Raw genomic sequence first — 27,809 nt, 5'->3', positions numbered from 1 at the left:
TGTATTGCCCATGCTATATGCTTCTCTCATCTCCAGATTAATACCATACCCCGCATTTTCTTCCGATCTGAGATTGTTACTTCACTGATCGCATCCCTTATTATCAGCGCAACTCCAACTCAAGGGCAGACATATCAGATTCGATACAGGCCTTGCTGATGAAAATTTACTTTGGTACTGGTTTCTTCAATTATTCCACTGTACATAAGGAGTTAAAACCAACCTCAGTAATGCAAATTACATCTCAGTTGAAATCAATGCAATGATTAGTCAGTTTGGGCAGCTGCATGAAGGCGGAGCCATGCCACTCAATTCAAATTTGCTGCACTCTGCCTTAGATGTGCATCTAATTAGCAGCTGTTTGAATTTAACAAATAGTTATTTAAATTCTGTATCATGCCATTCACCATTTTTGAAGATATTTATCAGAATGCCCTCTTCAAACTCAGGAGTTTGTCTGGGTTTTTGAAGAGACATGTCTCTCTATAACATGTCAAGTGCATCAGTCTGCAATTCGCGAGGAATGCTAATATTCCAGACACCTATAGTTGGTAGCATAACAGGAGGAAAGGAACAATAAAATACAGTTTAAAGAATATTTTTAGCTATTTATCTTTGTTACAAATGTTCTGGAACATTAAAAATGCTATCTTAACCATGGAACATTATTTTAATAATGGGGATAAAATGATTTGTTTATTCTATTACTTTGAAATGATTTGCTTGACAATTAAAGTCCAAAGGGAAAGCATAGATTTATTCTGCTACAAACAAGGAGGCAAAAGATAGAACAAATGATTCCAAATCTTTTTCGAAAAACAATCCCTTTTTCTTTTGTGCTGTGAATTTTTGCCCGACAATTGCTCGCACTCGCTGCAATATGGAAGAACAGAAGGACTTAACTACAAGACTTGTCAAATTCGACAGCAAAAATATCCAGCAAAAACAGTTTTTAAAAAATCGAACAACAAACAAGCATGAGTGATGCATACTAATAATAGTGTGCAAGCGTAACAGATCTACTTGGACAAAAGTGGATCAAATGTCACTTCCTTCATACAGTCTTATCATTTTATGATCAAATTTAGACGTTGAATCATAGAATTTACAGTGCAGAAGGAGGCCAGTGGGTCTGCACCGGCCCTTACTTAGGCACACGTCTCCACCCTATCCCCATTAACCCAGTAACCCCACCTAACCTTCTGGACACTAAGGGACAATTTATCATGGTCAATCCACCTACCTGCAAATCTTTGGATTGTAAATCCAGTACTAGCACCCATTAAAGTCGACAACAGCAAAATGCTCTGAATGCTAGAAGTCTGGTATAAAAAGAAATGCCGGAATAAATACAGTTAGAACATAGAACATAGAACAGTACAGCACAGAACAGGCCCTTCAGCCCTCAATGTTGTGCCGAGCCATGATCACCCTACTCAAACCCACGTATCCACCCTGTACCCGTAACCCAACAACCCCCCCTTAACCTTACTTTTATTAGGACACTACGGGCAATTTAGCATGGCCAATCCACCTAACCCGCACATCTTTGGACTGTGGGAGGAAACCGGAGCACCCGGAGGAAACCCACGCATACAGGGGGAGGACGTGCAGACTCCAGTTCTGATGAATGGTCATTGATCACAATGTCTGATTAGCCCACGTCAATTGTTTCTGATGCAAGTGGAAAGCCGACATTGTGCTTCTGCTAATTTACCAGATTGGTGCACGAAACCAACATTATGCACCTTGTTGAATGCGACAAGCCTCAAAAGAATTGTTCCCCACCTTCCAAAGTTAGTGCAAGGGTGACATGACTTAAAGCTCATATTCACTACTTTATGGTTACACCTCTCAAAGGTTTGGTGGATTGTGGCTGGAGCAACAGCTGGAAGAGTCCCTGAGCAGGAAGAAGAATGAATCACAGCAGGGATGAGTGTACTCCAAGGTTATTAAACACTGTAGGAATCAATGCTTTTTGTTTGTTGCCATGATCTACATAGCAAATGGCCGTAAATGACCGTCATTGCCATTCCAGCTGTTTACGAGCAGGGTTTGCAAGAGACTTTCACTACAGACAATGGATCATTATTTATTTCCAATTAATGGAGTTCCAAACAAATCACAGAATTCATCACCATCTAACGTTGAAATACACTCCACAATCAAATGGTGGCTTTTGTGGCAATGGTTGCAATTTAACAGTATACCGGAGGAAAACATTTTCACAATCCATCAATATCCTACTTTCCACATGTCGATCCGCCTCACGTTCCTGAGCCATATAAACACCAGCTGAATGTAATTTTAAGGTCAGAACTTTTGCATACCACTGATTATTCTTAAAACCATCACCACCATTCAATGAGAACATCAGAGCAATAGACAAAACCGTAAAGCAACAACATAAAGCAAAAACGCACTGTGAAAAGCGAACAGGTGCAAGGGAAGCATGATTTCAGGTTGGAGATTGAGTTTGAATCAAATGGTCAAATTGCAACCACAAACCTGCATCCTCTCTATCCGCACAGAAGCATATCAAGTGATTGCTTGGTTACACTTATCTGTTGGCTGACAACACAAAGTAGAGCACAAGACATTTGATTGTGAGTGGAGAAGGGTATTTCAAGGACACCCAGAGGAAAAAACAATTCATCACCATCTATCCCCGTAACCCCATCTAACGTGCACATCTTTGGACTATGGGAGGAAACCGGAGCACCTGGAGGAAACCCACGCAGACACAGGGAGGAAGTGCAAACCCCACACAGTCACCCAAGGCTGGAATTGAACCTGTGTCCCTGGAGTTGTGAGGCAGCGATGCTAACCACTGTGCTACCATGCAATTCTCGAACAAATCACTCAATGTGCATATATTTGCCATTTAGGATGGTTTAATTTTAAACTGGATCTTTAGTTTACAAGGCGGAAAAGATATAGGCCACGATTCTCCGATTGCCGACAAAGGCCAATGAGAAAACCAGAGTGATTCCCATTGGCACTAAGAGCGACCCTGATGTGCCATTCAATGGCACTTAGAAAAGATGTTACCCTTAATCGGGTTTTCAGTGCCATTGAGTGGCACACCAGGATTCTATCTGGAATGAGCACCCCAATTACAAAATGCTGCTGCGGACCGGATGCAGGGAGGTGGGATTAGAAAGCGCACCTGTGTTCTCAGGCTGGCATGGACAAGATGGGCCGAATGGCTTCTTCTGGGCTGTAACTTTTCTATGATTCAATCTCCTACAATCTCCCCTACAAAATGTCAGCACCAGCCATGCAACAGCCACTGGAACAACACTAAGTAGAAGCAGTAAGACAGACAAGGAAACCAGGTGGAATGCACGAGCAATTGGTTGATCTATATATGCATGACTTGATTCAGTTTGGTTTGGAATGTTTAAATTTGCTTTTGTACTTGCACCATCATCAAGTGACCACTTGATAGTCAGTAGACAGCGTGGCCAGAAAGGGACTGGCTTGGTTGCCTCATCCTCCTCAGCAGGTTGCTGTAGAGGTAGTGGCAAGAGTTGTGACTTCATTTCACAAATTTCAACACACGCTCTGCTGAGATTTGCACAGCTTCTCCACAGATATCAGGACATCAACAGCATTGTTTTAGTGGCCTAGTGCTCTTGCTTTATCATACTTTTGTGCAACAGCATAGCTTGGCTTTTGTGCTGCTCACATGGTTTCTGCACCATGCCATGAGTCATGTTATCAAAGGAGAGTCTTTGTCACCCTATGGTAATCAAGAAGGCATACGGCATGCTTGCATTCATTAGCCGGGGCATTGAGTGTAAGAATTGGCAAGTCATGTTGCAGCTGTTCAGCACCTTAGTTAGACCACACGTGGAGCACAGTGTTCAATTCTGGTCGCCACACTACCAGGATGTGGAGGCTTTAGAGAGGGTGCAGAAGATATTTACCAGGATGTTGCCTGGTATGGAGGGCATTAGCTATGAGGGGAGGTTGAATAAACTTGGTTTGTTCTCCGTGGAACGAAGGAGGTTGAGGGGCGACCTGATAGAGGTCTACAAAAGTATGCGGGGCATAGACAGAGTGGATAGTCAGGGACTTTTTCTCAGGGTAGAGGGGTCAATTACTGGGGGGGGGGCATAGGTTTAAGGTGCGAGGGGCAAGGTTTAGAGGAGATGTGCAAGGCAAGTTTTTTTTTTACACAGAGGGTAGTGGGTGCCTGGAACTCGCTTCCGGAGAAGGTGGTGGAAGCAGGGACGATAATGACGTTTAAGGGGCATCTTGACAAATACATGAATAGGATATGAATAGAGGGATACACACCACGGAAGTGTAGAAGATTTTAGTTTAGACGGGCAGCATGGTTGGCGCAGGCTTGGAGGGCCGAAAGGCCTGTTCCTGTGCTGTACTTTTCTTTGTTCTTTATAACCAGACTCTGATTTCCATAGTGGCTCAAATGCATTCTGGGGGTTTACACCAAAATCCTTGAAGACATGACAAGGTCCTTCCGCACATGCCACAACACTCCCTGGAGATTTCAGCAACTTTACAGAATTACAGACACTGACATAAACTTGTTAAATCACAGGGCGAACCAGCAGCCAATCCAAAAGTGATTGATGATTCTTTCAAATAGGTGTTTTGTGGTGTGCCTTCCTCGTGCTCAATGGTGTTCTACTGTGTGTGTTGAAGAGACGGCATTAGCTGGAGCATTAAGCTCTAAAAATGGCAGCACTGATGTATGTAATATGTGCTTGAAGAGTGGCTGAAATAACTACAGCACATTTATGGAGAAGGACAAAGTAAAAGTAAGCACAGAAATACTTAACTGCATGAGGCTAACTTTGGGGCAGCACGGTAGCATTGTGGATAGCACAATTGCTTCACAGCTCCAGGGTCCCAGGTTCGATTCCGGCTTGGGTCACTGTCTATGCGGAGTCTGCACATCCTCCCCGTGTGTGCGTGGGTTTCTTCCGGGTGCTCCAGTTTCCTCCCACAGTCCAAAGATGTGCAGGTTAGGTGGATTTGCCATGATAAATTTCCCTCAGTGTGGCCGATGGGCCAAATGACGTCCTTCTGCACTGAAAATTCTATGATTCTAACTGCAGGCCAGTCAACCTAATGTCGGTAGGGGGAAACATTTAGAGATCATGGAAAATGTAAAGCTCTTGTGCTTAAAAGGTCAATGACAGTGTGGAGACAACACTGGTGTCAAGATAGGGATATTAGGAACTTGGGTCCAGAAATAGGGTCCAAGATGTGGGAGACAATGGGAAATTGGGTCCAGAACTGGGGTCCAAGATGTAGCAGGCAACTTAGTGGTTAAACAGGCTGAAAAGGAAAAAAGACTGCTAGCAGCAGAATCAAAGGGATACCCCCACACCTGGCTGAATTACACAGTCCCATTCAGAATTAAACTTGTTAGGGAATGCATGGGGCTGGATTCTTCCGCCCCACTTGCTGCAAGAACACCACGGGTGAGAGGTGGACAATGGAGAAGTCCATTGACCTCGGGCGGGATTCTCCGGTCGCTGGGTAAACGCGGCTAGATAATCCCGCCCATAGACTTGAGTCGGTTGTCATTCGGGACAACCTTGTTTGACAAGCTATTATTCCATTATAGAGACTGATGACCCATTTGTCCGTTAATGGAAGGCTGGATGCATATGGATGGCATAGCTCTGGTCTTTCACGTAAACGGGAGTGGGCAATGAAGCCCACATTACAGTCTGAACATCCCAGAAGAGGACCTTTGTCTGAAAGGCTGAGCAGAGAGGGCGAATCAATTTGGAATAGGCACAGAAGGATGTGAGCAGCCATGAAATTGGTCATGAAAGCCATGGAAAAGGTTGTGAAAATTGCCACAGAGAAAAAGGATGCTGAAAGAGATGTCCCAACAGAAGATAGATTGCTTTGCTTTCTAAATGTAAGTGTTGTCTTTGCTGGTCTGTGTAAGTGGAACGAGAGCTGTATTTTCACGCAAGTGTAAGTGGAACGAGAGCTGTATTTTCACGCAAAGTGTTGTTTTAATGGGAACTAAAATTAAGTTTAAGAAATTGCATGTAATCTGTTAGTGCTAGTACTGTGAAGGAAAAGTTTAAATATTGTTGGTTTTTTTTGTTTTAATATATTTTTGTTTATAAAATAATGAAACCCCTACTTTCTGCACAGCCTTAAAACTAAAAAAAAGTTACATATCTGGTTCAGTATCTTAGCCATTGTTGAGGGCTGACCAGGCGTCCGTAGGACTAGCAAAGTGACAGAAAGCAGAAAACCGTGATAAAGGGTTGTTTCTTTGACTGGAAGGAAATTGACAGTGGTGTTCCACCAGAGGTTGGTATTAGGATCACTGCTGTATTTCATATGTCGATGGCTTGGATTTAGAAAACAATTCCAAGATTGCACATGATAAACTGATGATTTTAATGAATTGGGTGTAAATGTTGGGAGGATGATCAAGAAGTTTCCAAGTGGACAATAAATGGAACGATACGAAGACACGTGGGGCAGTGAGAGACCCGAGTGAATGTCCACAGATTCCTGAAGGTAAGAGGGCAGGTTGATAAGGTGGTTGAGAAGACACATGGAATCCTTTCATTTATTAGTTAAGGCATAGAATATAAGAGCAGGGAGGCTATGCTGGAACTGTAAAAAACATTAGGTAGGCCACAACCCGAGCAGTGTGTGCAGTTCTGGTCACCTCAGTACAGAAATGATGCAATTGCAGATGGTACAGAGATTTATGTTCAAGTTACCAGGACCAGAAATCTGTTACTACGAGGAAAGATTGGATAGGCTGGGTTGTTCTCTTTGAAATTGAGGAGACAGGGGAGAGATTTGAGTTGAGATATACAAAAATTTGAGAGGCCTGGGCAGAGAGGGAATGGTTTATTTCTTTTAGCAGAGGTCAATGGCTCAGGAGCATAATTTTAAATTATGTAAAGACTACAGGGGAGGTAAGGGAAATATTTTTCATGCAGAGGGTTCTGGAGCTCTGGAATGTGCTGCCCAAAAGGATACTAGAAGCAAAAACCTCACTCATTTAAAAGGTGTCTGGATATAAGAACATAAGAACTAGGAGCAGGAGTAGGCCATATGGCCCCTCGAGCCTGCTCCGCCATTCAATGAGATCATGGCTGATCTTTTGTGGACTCAGCTCCACTTTCCGGCCCAAACACCATAACCCTTAATCTCTTTTTTCTTCAAAAAACTATCTATCTTTACCCTTAAAAACATTTAATAAAGGAACCTCAACTGCTTCACTGGGCAAGGAATTCCATAGATTCACAACCCTTTGGGTGAAGAAGTTCCTCCTAAACTCAGTCCTAAATCTACTTCCCCTTATTTTGAGGCTATGCCCCCTAGTTCTGCTTTCACCCGCCAGTGGAAACAACCTGCTCGCATCTATCCTATCTATTCCCTTCATAATTTTAAATGTTTCGATAAGATCCCCCCTCATCCTTCTAAATTCCAACGAGTACAGTCCCAGTCTACTCAACCTCTCCTCATAAACCAACCCCTTCAGCTCTGGGATTAACCTCGTGAATCTCCTCTGCACACCCTCCAGTGCCAGTACGTCCTTTCTCAAGTAAGGAGACCAAAACTGAACACAATACTCCAGGTGTGGCCTCACTAACACCTTATACAATTGCAGCATAACCTCCCTAGTCATAAACTCCATCCCTCTAGCAATGAAGGACAAAATTCCATTTGCCTTCTTAATCACCTGTTGCACCTGTAAACCAACTTTCTGTGACTCATGCATTAGCACACCCAGGTCTCTCTGCACAGCAGCATGCTTTAATATTTTATTGTTTAAATAATAATCCCGCTTGCTGTTATTCCTACCAAAATGGAATGCACCTTGAGTAGTTGGATTAGGCTGTGTGGCTCATTTTTCGGCCGGCACAGACATGATGGGCCAAGTGGCCTCTTTCTGTGCCATAAATGTTCTATATGATATTCAGAAATGGAGTAACAAATGAGCAAGATAGTAACAGACATTTGGAGGACATAAACAGATCAGTGAAATGGCAGACACACAGAAGCTGAAATTTAATGCAGAAAAGTGTAAAGTGAAACATTTTGGCAAGTACTATGAGGGGTAATATAAATCTAAACGGTACAATATTAAAGGGGATGTATGTGCACAGAGACCAGTGGTGATTATACAGAAATCTTTGAAGATGCCAGGACAAGTAGAAAAAGCAGTTAAGAAAATATGTTTTTTGACCAGGAAGCTTGCCTCACGAGGCCGAAGGATATGAAAGTAGGTTTTGAAAGTAGGCAAGCGTATTTGGAGAGCAAGAGATCACAGGGGACAGGAGGCATGATGGTGGGCTGCATGGACCCTGATTATGAGGGTAAAAGAGTCCCATGGTAGCACTCCTGCTCCCCCAGACACTTAAGATGTGCCATGAAGGAAACTTTCTCATGAATTCAGCCAAGCTTACCATTTTCCAACTGTCACATTTCCCGAGGATTTGCTAACTTAACTGAAATGAGTCAAAACAGAAAGCTGATAAATGAAGCAGCTTTCTTATAATAGTTAAAACACCAGCCTACTTCCCATGAGTGGATTGGTTACCCACCTCTTATTCCACCTCCTTTAAAAGCACGGCGAGTTTGAGGCAGGTTTGGTCCCTGTTCCTAATGTCCTTTATTATAACCTCCCTGACACAACCCCAACCCATTTGGTTGTGGGAGATAAGATTTATCTGTATGATTCTATAAGTACAGAGTAACTCATTTGAAAATCATAATAGGGACTTCCAGTGAAAACATGTAGGTGCAGGTCACACGTTACATAGCTCCCGCCAGAGTGCTCATTTCTTGGCCCTTTTCAGATGAGTTTTGCGTTGCAGGGGATTGGGTTGGGTAACAGCCACTGGAACTTGCTATCAGGAATCCCTCGCAATCCCTGCCATGCATGAATGTGCATGGCAAGGGATAGTAAATCGCCTCTTGGCGCCGCTCCCAGCACGAGCACAAGTCAATTGCGATTCATCTCCAGTGGGAGAACAGCCAGCCAGCTAATGGGGTTTCCTATTGAGGGCAGCCCCGCGCCGGTTGGGAAATCCCGGGCCTGGTTGCGCTGCAATGGAGAATCCCGACAGTGGAAAATGCAGCCCGCAGTCTCCCAAATGTAGAATCCTGCACTATATCTGATAAAACAAATATTTCCCTTTATTAATATACATTGCTAACACCATTTAGGGAAAATAACCACCAAGAGGTCAAAGTCGTGCTCTTCATGAAAAGTTGAATTCATTTATCAATTACATTAATATAAAAACATTAATCAATAAATATTTTGTTACTATACCTGGCCGTCTACAATGCAAATGAGGTATATTGCAAGCATCTCATTTTCACCTACCATCGTACACAGGGTAGCATACTCGCTCTGTTTGGTATTAGGGAAGCTGCATGCGGAAACATTTTCCATTCTAAAATGTCAGTTGTGCTAGAGTTTTAGTTCAAAATCCATGTATCGAGAAGTAATGCCATATTTCTTTGAGTGAAATTATATCCTAGTGGGCTACCGCCTGCTCACAGTGGCTGGCATTCAGCATCACTGCAATGTGCAGTAAGCTCCATTACTCCCACCACGTGGAGATTAAAATTTAACTGCACTGGTACAGCTCCAAATGATGCTGCACATTGAAACACTTGACAATAGAAAGCACCGTTGCTGTCACGTTTTATACTGAAAGACATTCCACCCGCTCCCTCTTTGGCATCTACTGCGGGCACATCCAAAAGAAAAGCAGCCATTATAATAGGTGCCTGCCATTTTTCTCCTCCGAATCAATCCAATTATACATTTTTTACAATGGAACCTGCTTCAAAGAGAAAAAGTACGAAGTCAGTTCTGTGCAAACACTTCAAAAAGAAAAAGTGGAAATTGAAAGGAAATGAAAGGAGGACAGCTAATCACATGGCATTATTAATATCAATTAACAAATTCCACTCTTGCTGACATTTACTCAGCAGGAGGAGTTTGACAAGCCATTTTGCAGTAAAGAGCATGGAACCAGCATAATTCCACATTATCACTATAGCTACCAGGCTCATCAAAACTTAAATCTTCCTCATTATGCCACAGACACAGCTAACAAATTTCCCTCAAGTATGAACTGAATGCTGTTTACAACATTCGAGTGGCTCCCTGTTAAGCCAGCCCTTGTTCTGAAAATTTAATGTTACCTCTTGTCATTGAATTTACAGCGACTAATCGTCTAAATGGATATGTGCAGGGTTATCAACTGGAAAAGAGGTGAAGTGACAAGGGAGTGAGTGCAAATAATAGATGTGCAGTGAAATAATGTACTGACCATGAAAAATGAAAAAGCTTCTCTGTCCAGAACAGAATTGTCTAATCAACACAACGACTGTAGAATGGCAAGTTCAGTTACAGAGAAAGGGGATAAAAAATTTCACAATCGCATGTTGCAAATGCTCCTTCAAAATAATGCCAAACTAAAAACCCTGGAGAAGTCAAATACAGGCTTTGCATGCTTTAACAGTGCAGCATTTTGTTGTCTCAAACAAGGCTGTAATGTGCAGTACATTCAGAAAGAAATTACTGACATTTCGGTCAATTGACAGCACAAATAATTATACAGTTGTATCCAGCTGCGATTCATTGCTAATCGGAAAGCAGACAAAAAGAATGTCTGTGAATGCACGTCTGTCTGATGTGGATTTTATTCCAAATCAGAAGGCCAAGCCTTTAGTTTTGAATACTAATAGTGCAAACATGTATCTTTACAAAACCCTGGAACTTTTAAAGAAATCAATTAATCAATTAATTCAGTGAATTCTATCATGAAGCATAAGAAGTAATTTTGCGAGTTGAAACCATTGCCTATTTTTGAATTTCAAGGATTTGTAAGGTACAAAACTGAAACATACGAGTAAAGGATTTCAAATCGGCCTTTTCCATTCAATGATTTTAAAATGCTGTAATAGTTGGTTCTCCTCTTCAAATGATCAAGCTGAGAAAAATATTTTTATATTTAGTAGTATATAATGTAAAGCTAAATATCAGCACTTAAAGAAAGCATTTGAATCATCATCCGCCAAGTGACCATAAATCAATTCTGATGTTAAAGCATTCAGATGGGCTGCGTAAAGTAGTCAAAATACCCATAACAAACAGACATTTTAAGTTACATTTTTCCTGTAAACCTCTACAGGTAATGCAGTTGAATATTTATGTGACATCAAATTTAAGTTGTCGTAACTGAAGTTGTAAAAGTCTTTAAACAGTTTTTATTCAGTACGAGGAACATGCATTATTTTCAGTTGTTCAATAATAAGCTCAGCTCTCGTGCCAGAATGGTTCAGCTCAGCTCTCACGCAAAAAGGGTTCAACACAGCACCAGAAGAATGTATCTTGGGTCTCACACCTGAAGCGTTTAGTTAACTCTTGTCTATCACCAGAAGGGTTCAGCTCAGGTCTCTTGACAAAAAGGTTTGGCTCAGGTCTAGCACCATAAGGGTTTAGCTGAGGATTTGTGCTACAAGCGTTCAGCTCAGGTCTTGTGCCAGAAGGGGTCCTCTCAGGTGCAGATGTAAACGGGTATGAAATAATTGGGATTACGGAAGCATGGCTGCAGGGTGACAAGGGATGGGAACTGATGTCCAGTGGTATTCAATGTTTAGGAAGGACAGAGAAAAAAGAAAAATGCGGTGAAGTGACAGTGCAGGTTAAAGAGGTAATTAATGCATTAGTGAGGAAGGACGTTAGCATTGACCCTGTGGAATCTATATGGGTAGGGCTGAGAAACAACAAAGAGCAAAAAACATGAGTACCGTACTTTCCGGACTATAAAGCGCACCTGACTATAAGCCGCACCCACTGATTTTGAAATTTTTTTTTATTTTGAACATAAATAAGCCGCACACGTATATAAGCCGCAGGTGCTTACCGGTACATTGAAACAAATGAGCTTTACACAGGCTTTAACGAAATACGGCTTGTAACAAAAATAAAAAATTAGCGGTAAAGAATAGCCTACCAAGAAAGTCATTGGTCACTGTGGAGCGAAATCAATCCGATTAAGCTCTTAAGATTAACATAGAATCATCAGTTTGAAACATTAAAAATAAGTAAATCATGTGTAAAAAGAAGTATTTTATTACTGATCGTAATCAAGATATCACCAACCCAGGTGATCAGAGTCACTATCCTCCTCTTGTGCACTGAAACCACTGAAGTCATCTCCTTCAGTGTCAGAGTTGAATAGCCTCAGAATTGCTTCATCCGATGTTGGATTGTTTTCATTGTCGCTCTCATCACTTTCATCCGGAGGCAAATTTCCCGCTGAGCTCATGCTGCCCTCTTCAACACGCAGCAATCCAGCTTTTCGAAACCCGTTGATGATAGTGGATTTTTTAACAATGCTCCACGCTGTCAGGACCCACTGGCAGACTTGACCATAAGTTGCTCTTCGCATGCGGCCCGTTTTAGTGAAGGATTTCTCCCCACTTGTCATCCAAGCCTCCCACTGAACACGAAGCGCCACCTTAAATGCACGATTTAAACTGATGTCGAGTGGCTGTAAATACTTTGTTGTGCCCCCAGGAATCACAGCTGGAATTGAGTTTGTCCTCTTGATGGCTTCTTTCACAGAATCTGTTATGTGGGCCCTCATGCTGTCCAAAACGAGCAATGCCTTGTTCCTGTGAAAGAATCCTCCCGGTCGCTTGCCGTAGCACTCCGTATGCCATTCATGCATTAGGCTTTCCGTCATCCATCCTTTCTTGTTGACTTTCACAACAATTCCTGTAGGGAATTTTTCTTTTGGTATCGTCGTGCGTTTAAAAATCACCATCGGTGGAAGCTTTTCTCCCGATGCCGTGCAACTCAGAACACAGGTGAAGTGCGTTTTTTCATGCCCAGTTGTTTTCAGCATGACGGATGATTCACCTTTCCTGTTGACAGTCCGAGTGAGAGGTAGGTCAAATGTCAGAGGAACCTCATCCATATTTATGATATTGTGTGGGCCAATGGAATGCTCTGCTATCATTGCATCAGTGAATTTGCGGAAGTTTGAAATTTTTTCCTCGTAGTCGGGAGGGAGCTGCTGACACAAACTCGTCCGTACCCTGATGGACAGGCCTTTACGTCTCATAAATCTGAGACACCACGATGGTCCACCTCTAAAATTCTCAAACTTCATTGCGGTGGCGATTGTTTTGGCTTTCAGTCGGATCTGTACAGTTGAAACACCTCGGCCGTCTGCTCTCTGCATGTTGACCCAGTCTTCGAGCTCATTTTCTAGTTCGGGCCATCTGCTTTTCTTCCCTCTGAAAGCTTTAGTTGTCTTTTTGCACTGAGTCAATTTCTCACGCTGCTGTTTCCAACGTCTTATCATCGACTCATTAAGACCAAGCTCTAGTGCAGCAGCTCTATTTCCTTTCCCAACAGCCAGATCGATCGCCCTCAACTTGAAAGCTGCATCATATGCATTTCTCCGTGTCTTTGCCATGATGAGGGTGACAAAATGACTACCGTAATCAGAATGATGGGATGTTTGAGCGCGCTCGATTTAATCTAAACAGTAAACTAAAAAGTTACATTGTTTTACCTTGACCCGTTACGCAATTTCATTGGTTTAGTGAAAAGAAAGCGGGAAAAATCCATAAATAAGCCGCGTCGTTGTATAAGCCGCGAGGTTCGAAACGTGTGAAATAAGTCGCGGCTTATAGTCCGGAAAGTACGGTATGCATTGAGGCCATTAGTGGACCCCCAAACTACAGTGGTGATGTTGGGAATGGCATTAAACAGGAAATTAGAGATACATGCGATAAAGGAACATCTGTAATTATGGGTGATTTTAATCTGCATATAGATTGGGCAAATCAAATTAGCCACAATACCATAGAGGAAGAATTCCTCGGGTGCATACAAGATGGTTTTCTGGACCAATACAGTGAAGAACTAACTAGAGAGCCATCCTAGACTGGGTGCTGTGTAATGAAAATGGAAAAATTGGCAATCCAGTTGCGTGAAAACTCTTGGGAATAATCGACCACATTAGGATAGAATTACATTTTTCATCAAGGTGCAGAGTGAAATAGTTGATTCTGAGACGAGTGTTCTGAATCCTAATAAAAGAAACAACAATGATATCAGGTGTGATTTGGCTTTGATCGATTGGGGAATGTTACTCAAAGGGACGGCAGTGGCTAGGCAATGGCAAACATTTAAGGAGCACATGGGTAACTGCAACAATTGTTTATTCCTGTCTGGCACAAAAGTAAATGGGAAAGATGGCAAATCCATGGCTAACAAGGGAAATTAGATACAGTATTCGATCCGAGGAAGAAGCATACAATTTGGCTAAGAAAAACAACAGGTCTGAGGATTGGGAACAGTTTCGAATTCAGTAAAGAAGGACCAAGGAATTGATTAATAAGGGGAAAATAGAGTACGAGAGTAAGCTTGCAGGGAAGATAAAAACTGTAAAGGTTTCTATAGGTACGTTAAGATAAAAAGCTTGGTGCGAGGGCAGCACGGTGCCGCAGTGGTTAGCACAGCTGCCTCACGGCGCTGAGGTCCCAGGTTCGATTTTGGCTCTGGGTCACTGTCCGTGTGGAGATTCACATTCTCCCCGTGTTTGTGTGGGTTTCTCCCCCACAACACAAAAGACGTGCAGGGTAGGTGGGTTGGCCACGCTAAATTGCCCCTGAATTGGAAAAATTGAATTGGGTACTCTTAATTTTTTTTAAAAGCTTGGTGCCGACAAATGTCGGGGAATGTGGGAAACAGGGGAATGTGTTTAAAGGGGAAGAAATGGCTGAGCAACTAAACATAAACTTTGGTTCTGCCTTCACACATCGGGACGCAAATCAGATGCCAGAAATTTTGGGGATCACAGGGTTTATTGAAGGGAGGAACTGAAGGAGATCAATATTAGTAGAGAAATGGGTATTGTGGAAATTGATGAGATTGAAGGCTGGGAAATCCCCAGGGCCTGATAATCCACATCCCAGAGAGTACGGAAGGAAGTGGCTCTAGAAATAGTGCATTGGTGGTGAACCTCCAGGATTCTATAGACTCCAGAGCAGTTCCTGTAGACTGGAGGGTAGCTAATGGAACTCCACTATTTAAAAGGGAGGTAGGGAGAAAACAGAGTTTATAGACCAGTAAGCCTCACATCGGTAGTGGGGAAAATTCTAGAATCCACCATCAAAGATTTTATGATGTGGAGATGCCCGTGTTGGACTGGGGTGAGCACTTACATGCCTGTGCTGGACTGGGGTGCTTTCGGAGCACTGCTGCTTCCTCACCTGAAGAAGGAGCAGTGCTCCGAAAGCTAGTGTTTGAAACAAACATGTTGGACTTTAACCTGGTGTTGTAAGATTTCTTACTGTGCACACCCCAGTCCAACGCCTGCATCTCCACATAACTACTGCAATTATACAGAGGCAACACCTGGAATATTGTGTATAGTTTTGGTCTCCTTATCTGAGGAAGGATGTTCTAGCTATAGAGGGAGTGCAGCAAAGGGTGCAAGGATAAGAGTGGTCCGAGGGTGAATGTGCTAAATTGGGGCAAGGCTAATTGTAACAATATCAGGCGGGAACTGAAGAACCTAGATTGGGGGAGGATGTTTGAGGGTAAATCAACATCTGACATGTGGGAGGCTTTCACATGTCAGTTGAAAGAAATTCAGGACCGGCATGTTCCTTCCTGGAAGAAGGATAAATACGGCAAATTTCAGGAACCTTGGATAACGAGAGATATTGTAGGCCTCATCAAAAAGAAAAAAGAGGCATTTGTCAGGGCTAGAAAGCTGGTAACAGACAAAGCCTGTGTGGAATATAAGGAAAGTAGGAAGGAACTTAAGCAAGGAGTCAGGAGGGATAGAAGAGGTCACGAAAAGTCATTGGCAAATAGGGTTAAGGAAAATCCCAAGGCTTTTTACACGTACATAAAAAGTAAGAGGGTAGCCAGGGAAAGGGTTGGCCCACTGAAGGATAGGCAAGGGAATCTATAAGAAAGAGAGAGAGAGGGAGGGAGGGAGGGAGGGAGGGAGAAAGGGCGAGAAAGAGAAAAAGGAGAGAAAGAGAAAAAGGAGACTGAATCATAAAGACAGGAAAAGCGGAGAGAGAGATGCAGGGTGAGAATGAGAAAGAAAGACAAAGAGAGAGATCTACAGGCAGAGACAAAGAAATAAAGAGTGAGAGACATAGATAAAGACTGAGAAAGAGAGACACATTGACTGACACACACACACACACACACACACACACACACACACAGGGGTGTGGAGCTCGGACAGGCGGGAGATGGGGGTGTGGAGCTCGGACAGGCGGGAGACAGGGATGTGGAGCTCTGACAGGCGGGAGACAGGGATGTGGAGCCCTGACAGGCGGGAGACAGGAGTGTGGAGCTCTGACAGGCGGGAGACAGGGATGTGGAGCTCTGACAGGCAGGAGACAGGGATGTGGAGCTCTGACAGGCGGGAGACAGGGATGTGGAGCTCTGACAGGCGGGAGACAGGGATGTGGAGCTCTGACAGGCGGGAGACAGGGATGTGGAGCTCTGACAGGCGGGAGATGGGGATGTGGAGCCCTGACAGGCGGGAGACAGGAGTGTGGAGCTCTGACAGGCGGGAGACAGGAATGTGGAGCTCTGACAGGCGGGAGATGGGGGTCTGGAGCTCGGACAGGCGGGCGACAGGGATGTGGAGCTCGGACAGCCAGGAGACAGGGATGTGGAGCTCTGACAGGCGGGAGACAGGGATGTGGAGCTCGGACAGGCGGGAGACAGGGATGTGGAGCTCTGACAGGCGGGAGACAGGGATGTGGAGCTCTGACAGGCGGGAGACAGGGATGTGGAGCTCTGACAGGCGGGAGACAGGGATGTGGAGCTCTGACAGGCGGCAGATGGGGGTGTCGAGCTCTGACAGGTGGGAGACAGGGATGTGGAGCTCTGACAGGCGGGAGACAGGGATGTGGAGCTCTGACAGGCAGGAGACAGGGATGTGGCGCTCTGGACAGCCAGGAGACGGATTTGGAGCTCTAATGGGCATGAGGCAGGGCTGCACAGCAGGAGGCAGAGGGCAGTTTTAAAGGAGGTGATGGGAGTTTCTCCCGCCAGTGGGAAAGCTGCATCATGACACTGAAATTTGGTCGGCCTTTCCGAAAATAGGCAATCAGGTAGCTAACTAGGCAGCAGGTGGCCTTACCGGGATCAAGAACTGCAAGGCGTGCGTCCCACAAACAAGGAGTGTTAGCCAATCAGAGCTATCAGCTTCATTGAATGGCAGTGCCATCATAGAGGTGGCACCAATGCACCCCAGGCCCCAGGTCAGCAATACCGAGTTGCCATGGAGAACACATCAGCATCGATGGGTTGGTTCTTACTGGGCTCTGCCCTTTCAAATGGGTTGGTTCTCACTGGGCTCTGCCCTTTCCAATGTGAGATTTCTTTATTAGATGCCGAGTGCCTTTGAACGAAGAACCCTATGCCAGGGGTCCGTAAGCAAACATGCCGTTTATTTGTTGTGTTCCCTGCATGTTAACCCCACCCAGCCTACTGCTGGGTTCATACCAGCGGCAGCAGAATTAGGTCCTTCAGTGGGCATTAACTGCCCTCTTAAAAGCCTCAGTTGGCGGTGGGGCAGGTACACTATACATGGGTCGTCCAGTCATTGGCTTAATCAAGGTGGATGAGGAAAGGTTACCATCCTCCTGTAGCCCATGTTGCCGCCAAACCTGCCATGGCGGAAGGCATAACATTTTCCCCAGGATCTGGGTGGTCGGCCAGTGGGAAGAATGGGTGAATGTGTGGGCAACGGGCAGAGATGGAGTTCAGGCAGGCGAGGGCCAGGAATAGAGAGGAAGCGTAGGAAAGGCAGAGACAGAGAACAGGTGGACAAGGCACAGAGGAGGGTGCACTTTTAACTCTGCGAGACTGATTTGAAACAAGTTAGGATTTTGCCCAGCCAGCGAGAATGCAAGGCAAAGGGAGTCAGACTGATAATAAATGCAGATAGAAACAGTCAGGTCAGCCAACAAAATAAAAGTAAATCATAATTGATTAAACAGGTTTATGAGTGTGGATTAGAGGATTAATATTAAATCTAAAGCAATCTAAATTAGTCTCAGGTTTTCTAAGAAAACCGATATTTAATTCAATTGTGCTGTCAAGAATAAAAGGATTCAGTATCCATGGACAATTCAAAATATCTCTTCTATACACGTGCAGAGACATTTTGCATCTATGTTCATCCAGCGTGCGTGCATCTTACCCAAACAGCAAGACAACTGGATTTACATTTCCTCCTATAATTTGCTGATATTCTAACTCAACTGGTCTGCTCCCGGAAAGTGTGCACAGATAAGAAAGAAACCCAATCATTAGCTCCACATGTGAACAGCGGTGCCAGTGCAAGTCTGGAACCAGGTTACACAACTACAGTACTTTCTTAACTCTAAGAAAAAATGAACATCCAACAAAGGAGAGGAAATGGGACGAAGGCAGGGAAGAAAAGAAAACAATGAAAAACTGCTGCAAATAGATATGTATAGTATTCCTTAGCTACAGTTGAACTTATTTATGTCCATCCTAGATCAAAGTAAGACCTTTCCTTGCTGTCAGCTTGTTGTTTTGTTAAACAAGGAGACCAAACTCTCAGAACTCAAAGCTAAGTTTACCCAAATATGCAATTTAAAGTTGCATTACTTCTCCGCAATTGTCAGAATTGTCAAATAATTATTAATTTCTTTACGTTTTTGAAAAATTTATCATTTTGTTTCCAGATTAAGAAAATAAAATCAAACTGGTGTTTCTCCCAGATTAAAAACAGACTGGTAGAGAATAAGGAAAGGGAAATGACAAAATAGTCACTAGTGTGACAGTATAAAAACAACGAGGCTTCCCAGTCACTCTCATTATCAGGGAACAGGCTTCTCTTCCTCTTTGCTTCCACTGAACTGTGATTCAGCATCTGGTTAGGAGACAGCATGACTTAATGGAGAGCATAATTTAGCTTCAAGGTCAGATAACTATGATTTGCTGTTCCTACATTACTAAGTTACTTTTCAGCATTACTTAGTAAATCTTTCATAAATTTGTTATTTATTAATTAAATGAATTGAACATCCAGTTTCGCACCAAGTTGATTGTGGCAGGCATATTATGCCTGTGCAATATTTTAGAGCTATATCAGCCCCATAGGTATACGGGTAAATGTGATAATTGTCTCAAACCCGCACTGTGCTGTAGAAAAAACAAACAAAAATGACCTGAGTTTCAAAGACTTTCCAGATAAATTGTGTGCAGACATTGTGAGTCAAGGTTTCTGCAGACTTACCTTTGTGACATTATCTTATAGGCATCTGGTAGGAAGCACCGAATATTCTCCATCTGGGCTTGATCAGCATCACAGATTCGGTCATCAGTCCTTCCGTAATTGGCACTTTCAATCATAATGACATCAGTTCCAGGGCAGCGGAGTTCAATTGGATAACTTTCACAGGACAGTTCCCTCCTAATCACAGCCATTGGAACTGGAGCTCGGCTGAAAGCTGCAAAAGGAACCAGATAAAAATGTGAATTTGGGTGTACTTGCAATGCTTCAAATTTTTAAAGAGCAAACAGCAAACACTTATTTTTGACCTCCCTGTCAAAAATCTTACCTTTGCTCAGTTTTATCAATATAACTCGATTATTGCAGCTCTGAACATTCCCCTGTGTTTAAATCTAGACGCCTACTTTACTCAATTTGTTGCTGCAAAATTGCAGTAATCATATTCTGCTTCAATCTTCACTTTGCTCCAACTTTCAGCATTTAACACAAGCTTGGAGTTAGCTAATCATCACTTGTCAGTTTGGAACATTTGTTTGCAATATTAATAGTATTCTGATTGGTATGTGGTTGTTTGATATATCCTTGGTATTTGCCGAAGGCATGACCCAAAAAACATTTAACATAAAAACTTAAGGAATATGACAAGTGGACCAGATCATCCCTGAAGCCTGTTCCATCAAATAATAATGTCATGGAAGATCCTCAACCTCAATTCCACTTTAACATCCAAGTGCTCAAAAATGCATCAACCTCAGACTTGAATACACGCAACAACTGAGATTCCATGGTCTCTGGAATTGAGGAATACAGCGATTCACTCTCGAGTGAAGACATTTCTCAGCTCAATTCAAACTGGTTATCCTTTTATCCTGAAATTATGCCCCCTAATTCTAGTCTCTCCACCCAGGAGAACAACCACTTAGCATTATACAGCAGTGAAATACTGTTAGAATCTTTTATGTTTCAATGCTCTTGACGGTTCAGACCAACTCAACTCAATCTATCTTCATAGAATAGCTATCGCAACCCACAAATCAATCTAATGAAGCTTTGCTGCACCCCGTCCCCTGTTTGACAAGTATATCTTTCTTTCGGTACTGAGACCACGGGCGAAATTCTCCGACCCCACACAGGGTCGGAGAATCGCCCGGGGCCGCCGAAAATCCCGCCCCCGCTGTGGCAGAAATTCTCCGCCAGCCGGAAATTGGCGGGGGCGGGAATCAACCCACGTCGATCGGCGAGCCCCCTGCGGTGATTCTCCGGCCCACGATGGGCCGAAGTCCCGCCGTTGGGAGGCCTCTCCCGCCGCCGAGGTTTGAACTACCTCTGGTGGCGGCGGGATCGGCGACGCGAGCAGGCCCCTGGGGTCCTGGGGAGGGGCGCGGGGCGATCGGACCCCGGGTGGTGCCCCAACGGTGGCCAGGCCCACTGATCGGTGGGCGGGCCAGTGCCGTGGGGGCACTCTTTTTCTTCCGCCGCCGCCACTGCCTCCACCATGGCGGAGGCGGAAGAGAATTCCCCAGCGCGCTTGCGGCAGTGGTGACGTCAGTGGCAGCTGCCGCTGACGTCACCACCGGTGCATGCGCGAACCGGCGAAGGCCTTTCGTCCAGCCCCGGCGCCGGGCGTCATAGGCCGCTGGTGCCGCACCTTTGGGGAGGCCCGGCGCCGGAGTGGTTGGCGCCTCTCCCCTAAGCCGGGACCCCCCGCCCCACCGGGTAGGGGAGAATCTCGCCAATTATATGTGCACAGTGCTCCAGGTAGCAGTGGTTAGCACTGCAGCCTCACAGTGCCAGGGACCAGTGTTTGATTGCTGTCTTGGGCGACTGTCTGTGTAGACTTTGCACATTCTCCCAGTGTCTGCGTGAGTTTCCTTCGGGTGCTCCGGCTTCCTCCCACAGTCCAAAGAAGTATAGGTCAGGTGAATTGGCCATGCTAAATTGCCCCTTAATGTTCCAGGATGCATAGGTTCGATGGGGTAACAGGGATGGGATAGGGGGTGGGGGGGCTGAGTGGGATGCTCCTTCAAGTTTCAGTGTAGACGCAGTGGGCTGAATGGCCTCCTTCTGCATTGTCAGGATTCTATGTGTTCTCACCAAAGCATCTTCCAACTGCAGCTAGACTTTGTTCCCCTTGTGCCCCAAACATACCAGTTGCTGTGCCTGCTTATTAACTTTGCGTTTCTTGAACATGCTATCCTGTTCCCTCTAAACATGTTATTATTTCTCACCATTCAAAAATATTCTGCTTTTATATTTTCCTACCAAAGTGAATCATCTCACATTTCCCCACATGCTATTCCATCTGCCACCTTCTTTCTCACTCACATTGCAGAGGGAGAAATTAATTCCAGTCGCATTACTAATGATGTAATGTAACCCAAGTCCATTCATTGGGGAAGGCAGCATCGTGGACTGCTACCTGCAGAGCAGTCTTCAATTATATCAATGAAGAAAGCTGCCTGCACTGCTCAGGTAGAAAACCCCAAAGTGCCACCTGAGAAGGCCGAATCAACGGATGTCTGCATAGCACAATGTGTGAATGAATTTCACCCAGTTTGTGTCCTCCTCGTAGCTTTCCCAGCTTTGTGCCATCAGTAAACCTGGATACATTACACTCAGTCCCTTCATCTACATCATTAATATAGATTACGAGTAGCTGAAACAGCCCTGCCAACCTGACAGTGACCCTCCTATTCTTAGTTTTCTGTTCTTCAACCACTATTCTATCCACACTAATATGCCATGAACCATTTTCTTGTGTAACAATCTTTCAGGTGCCATCTTATTAAATCCCTTTTGAAATCCCAAGTACAACATCCACTGGTTCCTGCTAGTTACATCCTCAAAAAACTCTGATCTGTTGAGCCACACTGTTTCATAAATGCATGTTAACTCAATGCTATAGTTTCTTGCAGTAATTCCCTACCAGAAAATGTTGGCATCATTTGAGTTCAACAACATTTAATAAGCATAGTTACTACTCATTGGTGATCATTTACATTCAATGGTCATTTATTCAGCATTTGACATGTCAATAGCAATCAACTGACATCATTCTTCATCTACTGACATCATATTAAATCTCAGTGCTCAAACATCATTCGAGATAATTTAACAGCCTTCAACACACTCGGAAGCATTCAACTGCATCGAAAGTGATCACAGAGCTTGTTTGTGAGGAAAGATTCTAAGTTCCTGTGATCACAACAAAATGTGGCTAAGTTTCAAACATCAGGAGATATTAACCATAATTTGCCATTGATTTATCCAAGTCCCAGCTGTTGCAGTATGTTATGCATTGTGTGGTTTATTTAATATATGATCAGTGTACAAATCACTAGCAGGTTGCAAAATCACCTATTTTACCCTGCACCTGGAATTTTAAGAAGCTCCTTTCCTTTTTGATGATGAAAATGTTATCTTATCTCAACAACGCCAATCAGACCCCTCAGCACAAGCTATGATGCACTGACCAATTATGTCCACTGAGCTGTTGGCAAAGCCATCACACCCCTCCCTTTCAGAATCTTTTGGGTTCTATGGAGTCTAAAATATATGTAAGAAGACACTTTATAAGCATAATTAATGTGTATGGAAGGGACACACATACAATAATGCTCTATTTTTATAATTAGCATGGTAATTATCATCTCCACAGTTCGAAGTAACAATATGGAATATTGTGTCAAACCATTTTTCTAATTCCTGTATATGTTTGACCATACATCTTCATGTAGTTCATAATACCATATTCCAATCTACAAAAAGAAAGATGCACTGAAAATAAAATATTTAATGAACTGAAGTTAATTCACAATGCCATGTCCCACGTATTTAGATTTTTTAAAGCAATTTTTCCAGCGTTCAAAAAGTCCTGGAAAATTCAATCGCCCGGGAGACTAATCAGAATAAGCACTCCCATAAGTGGAGGTGACAGATTCTGTAAGGAGTTGTTCCTTCAAGCTCTACCATGCTGCTGCTGATAGGCTTGTCCAGAGATTTGGGGTGCAGTAACGGGAAGGCAAGTGGCGAGCGAAGCTCAAGGAACAGAGCAGTGGTGGTGAGCAAAGTTTGAAGACTGGAGTGGTGGTGGCGTGTATGGGCCGAAGGACTGGAGCATCAGCAACAAGCAAAGCCTGAAGGCCAGAGCGATGGCACAGCCCAAGGGTGACCAATCATCTCAGACTTCCAAACTGACCTTGCTGTCCTACATGGGCTGTCAGCTTCCAAATGTCATGTATTCCACTGCACTGCAACTGGGCAGAATGCGCCAGGGTCTCCTCTCGACATTGCCAAGCACTTTTGGTGTCTACGTATGTGCAGAGGCCAAAGTCAGCGTCACAGGGTGCAGCCAGGACAGGAGGAGCACAAAGCAGCTAGGTCTGGAACGTAGGTATTGGGTGCTTGGGAAGGCGCTTTGGAAGATCACAATGAATACATTCATTTCTTCTGCAACAGCCTCTTTTTGGACCCTTGGTATGGTCCATCAGATCTTAGGGCCTTCAATTTTACATCCTATTAATTTCACCAGTACTTTTTCTTTTTTAACACTAAATACTTCAATTAAATAACCATGATTAGTGATCCTTTGTGATCAGAGTTTCCCACACCACCACCATTTCATCAAGCCACCATTGCCTCAACCCTGACCTGCCCCCTTTTCCATTTCCTGTGTCTTTTCAAAACATCAAATAACCTGGGATATTTAGTTCGAGTATACCAAACATATTTATTTCTATTTGTGCATTAATTATTCTATCATGTCCCAAATACTTCAAATATTCAGAGAAAGAAAAATTAATTCAAACTTTCTACCACTTTTCTCTGCTCCTTACTCGTTATGTGAAATTAGAGGGAACGGAGTTAATTTTAACACCCTAAGCAAGAAATAGATGACTGTGTGTTCAACGTGCATTCTACAGCCAGTTTGATTTTACTCTCCGTTGACTTCGATGAAGAGGAAATTCATGCAAGTATAAAAACAGGTGGTTGTACTGAACTCCAGTTCCAGCACAGGATGTTGGGTTAAAATCAGGCTCCTATCTAGTTGGTAGCCTGTTTAAAGAGGGGAATGTTACAATGGTTTCGGCACAGAGTATGTTAACAGCATAATTTCCATAACAAAATGCAGTAAAGTGTCGCTTCTGACTATAATCCTGGTATTCGCAACATCAAATTGCTCTTAACTCACTGCTGTTCATTATCAAATACTCTCATCATTATTGTTTTCAAAGGGATAATGATAGAGATCCGGAAACAAGACACTAATTGGGAAATGATTCACACAATAGAAGCATTAATCAATATTGCAGCACACAAAGTACTGAAAGATACAAATGGTAAATAACACCCTAGAGGGCTTTATTGTCTCAATGCAACTTGCTTCTTTTGATAAAGTAAACTTTCGAGGCACGTCATCAGACCTCAACAACTGAGTATGATAAACCGTAAACCTCCCCACTTTAACCCGATATTGGAGGGCAAGTAATTTATGAAGATGATTGGCTTCCATTTGCCATCTTCCTCTGTGCGAAGTATGTTTTTAACCAGTAGCCTTTCACACGCCACCTGCCCTACTGATTCCCATCAATTTTTATTTTGCCAGGGTTCTTTGATGCCACTCCTGCTGCCTTAATGTCAAGGGCAGTCATCCCCACCTTATCTTATAAATCAAGCACCTTCGTCATATTTAACACAAAGGATGTAATGAGACCTGAACCCGAGGGTTGTTGGCAGAACCCAAGTTGAGCACGAGCTGCTTGATAGGTGTCAACACCTTCCACCACCTCACAGTAATTAGTCAGGCAAAATATGCTCTGCTTTTTGTGCACTCGACAAACATGAGTGCTTTTTCATTTGGTGGACAGATGCTAGTATTGTGCATAGAACATAGAACAGTACAGCACAGAACAGGCCCTTCAGCCCTTGATGTTGTGCCGAGCATTATCCGAAACCAAGATCAAGCTATCCCACTCCCTGTCATTCTGGTGTGCACCATGTGCCTATCCAATAACCGCTTGAAAGTTCCTAAAGTGTCCGACTCCACTATCACACCAGGCAGTCCATTCCACACCCTAACCATTCTCTGAGTAAAGAACCTACCTCAGACATCCCTCCTGTGTCTCCCACCCTGAACCTTATAGTTATGTCCCATTGTAACAGCTACATCCACCTAAGGAAATAGTCTCTGAACGTCCACTCTATCTATCACCCTCATCATCTTAACTGTCACTTGATAACAGCTCCTCCACAAACCACCTTCAAGATACAGTGACCGCAATGCACTGATGCAAATTTTTCCCCGCAACAGCCAATCAGCAGCTCCACTCTACTGCCCTCTGCTGAACCCAAGAGCAGCTTTGCTAAAAGGACAGCTACATCTGGAGCACAAGCTTTGAGCACTACAGCTGGGATTTTTTTGGCCCATAGCCGTTGCAATCCAATGCACTTAGCCATTTTTTATGTCATGTAAATGAGTGCTGAGCTCAAACAGTCACCATGTTACCTAGTCCAAGGACCTTAAACTTCAATGTAGGAGTCACAGCATGGTGGTACAGTAGTTAGCACTGCTGTCTGAAAGCACCAGGGACCCAGGTTCGATTCCAGCCATGGGTAACCAGTCAGCCCAAAAAGGTGCAGGTTAGGTGGATTGGCCATGCTAAAATTGCCCCTTAGTATCAAATGACGTGCCGAATAACTGGGGTTGCTTGGATAGGGAGGAGGAGGAGTGAGCCTAGGGAAGGTACTCTTTCAGAGGGTCAGTGCAGACTCAAAAGGCTGAAAAATTGATGACATTTTCCGAGGGCTGATATTATAGTTTCATAGAATTTCATAGAATTTACAGTGCAGAAGGAGGCCATTCAGCCCATCGAGTCTGCACCGGCTCTTGGAAAGAGCACCCTACCCAAGGTCAACAACTCCACCCTATCCCCATAACCCAGTAACCCCACCCAACACTAAGGGCAATTTTGGACACTAAGGGCAATTTATCATGTCCAATCCACCTAACTTGCACATCTTTGGACTGTGGGAGGAAACCGGAGCACCCGGAGGAAACCCACGCACACATGGGGAGGATGTGCAGACTCCGCACAGGCAGTGACCCAAGCCGGAATCGAACCTGGGACCCTGGAGCTGTGAAGCGATTGTGCTACCCACAATGCTACCGTGCTGCCCCTAGTTGAGCCCATTATGAATGCTTGGCAGAGTTTCAAAAGTTCCAAAACCACTGCATTCAGCGGGGAGGTGGAGTTCACATTTTGACTGACAATTTTAAAAGCCTATTATGTGATGTGGTTACCAAATAGATGTTTGGTTTTAATAACAGATTGCCCACTCAAGATTTATATCGGGATGTGTTTAATGACTGACAGTGTTTAACATATCAAGTAAGTCGAAATGAGAGCTCTCTTAGACTGTTAGAAGTTTAACTTATTGTCATCTGCACATCGCTCTTAAAGTCTTCCAATGGTGGATACTGGCTGTGGCCAAGGAGGTGGCATTGGGGGGAGGGGGCGAGGAGGAGGGTTGAAAGGATATGGAGGTAGTGAGGGCTGGAGAATCTAACTGCATTTTAAAAGCATACTTAAGTTTATAATATTAGACTTAACTCTCCAGGACAAGTTTAGTTAACATCTATTACATCAATATTGATGTTTGATAGCATTCAGTGCATCATTCTTGTCCATTTCAATTTCTCAAGTCGCTCCTTAAAACCTAGCATTTTGACCTGGTTTTTAGGCATTTGACCTAAAGTTTCCTCATGGCCGTTGATGTCCAACTTGTAGCACTCCAGTGAAGTGCCTCTGGATGTTTTATTATGTTAAAGGTGTTACATACTTGTAATTTTCTGTTGTTGGTGCACGCCAAAGCTACTGGGGGAGGGTTAGCAGTTCATAATCCCATTCACGGCATATATAAAAGGAACACAGGTTTCATGGGAGATTAAGACTGTGGAATTTGCCCTTTCTGCAGTCAAGCCATGTTAAACCTAATTCCAAATACATTTTATTAAGACAAATTTGAATAAAGCCATTTTTGCCAGCTACCATTAATTTGACGGTGTTGAAAAGATTTGTTCTCATTTTGCATAATTCCATCTGAAGAATGACCAGCATTCTTGGCAAGATCAAATTTGCTGAACACATCATAGCATAAAAAGACCGATTCTGAAACAATGAATTTAACTCTGTTTCTCCTTCCATATATGCTGCTTGGTCTTTAGAAAATTTCCAGCATTTTCTGTTTATTTTTGTGATTTCCAGCCACTATAGTATTTTGCTATTGTAAACATGTTTGGTTCTCACTTGAAAGCAATCTCCAATCTGTGACGAAGAGCGAAAAAGACATGTGTGAGTTTTACCTGAAATATCACATCTCAGTAACTTATTCATTTCTGATAGTTAGATGACACATTATACAAAGAGAAGAAGATAAATGTATTCTAGCTGTCTTATGAAACTAATACTTGGGGTAGGAGACTTCAAAAATGTG

General features: G+C 43.6%; 1 protein-coding gene across 28 annotated transcripts in view; it reads right to left on the bottom strand.

The window, feature by feature from the left end:
- The window catches only part of adgrl3.1 (adhesion G protein-coupled receptor L3.1), a 1,080,538-nt gene that overhangs the window by 543,420 nt on the left and 509,309 nt on the right, over positions 1 to 27,809 (bottom strand). For all 28 annotated transcript variants that reach the window (XM_038804386.1, XM_038804389.1, XM_038804387.1 and 25 more), the window contains exon 4: positions 19,320 to 19,533. In XM_038804386.1, the coding sequence (XP_038660314.1) occupies positions 19,320 to 19,533 (214 nt within the window). The remainder of the gene's footprint in view (positions 1 to 19,319; positions 19,534 to 27,809) is intronic.

Source organism: Scyliorhinus canicula, chromosome 8 (genome assembly GCF_902713615.1).
Source record: "Scyliorhinus canicula chromosome 8, sScyCan1.1, whole genome shotgun sequence".
NCBI lineage: Eukaryota > Metazoa > Chordata > Chondrichthyes > Carcharhiniformes > Scyliorhinidae > Scyliorhinus > Scyliorhinus canicula.
Note: the sequence above shows the minus strand (reverse complement) of the source record. Positions and strands in the feature narration are given on the sequence as shown.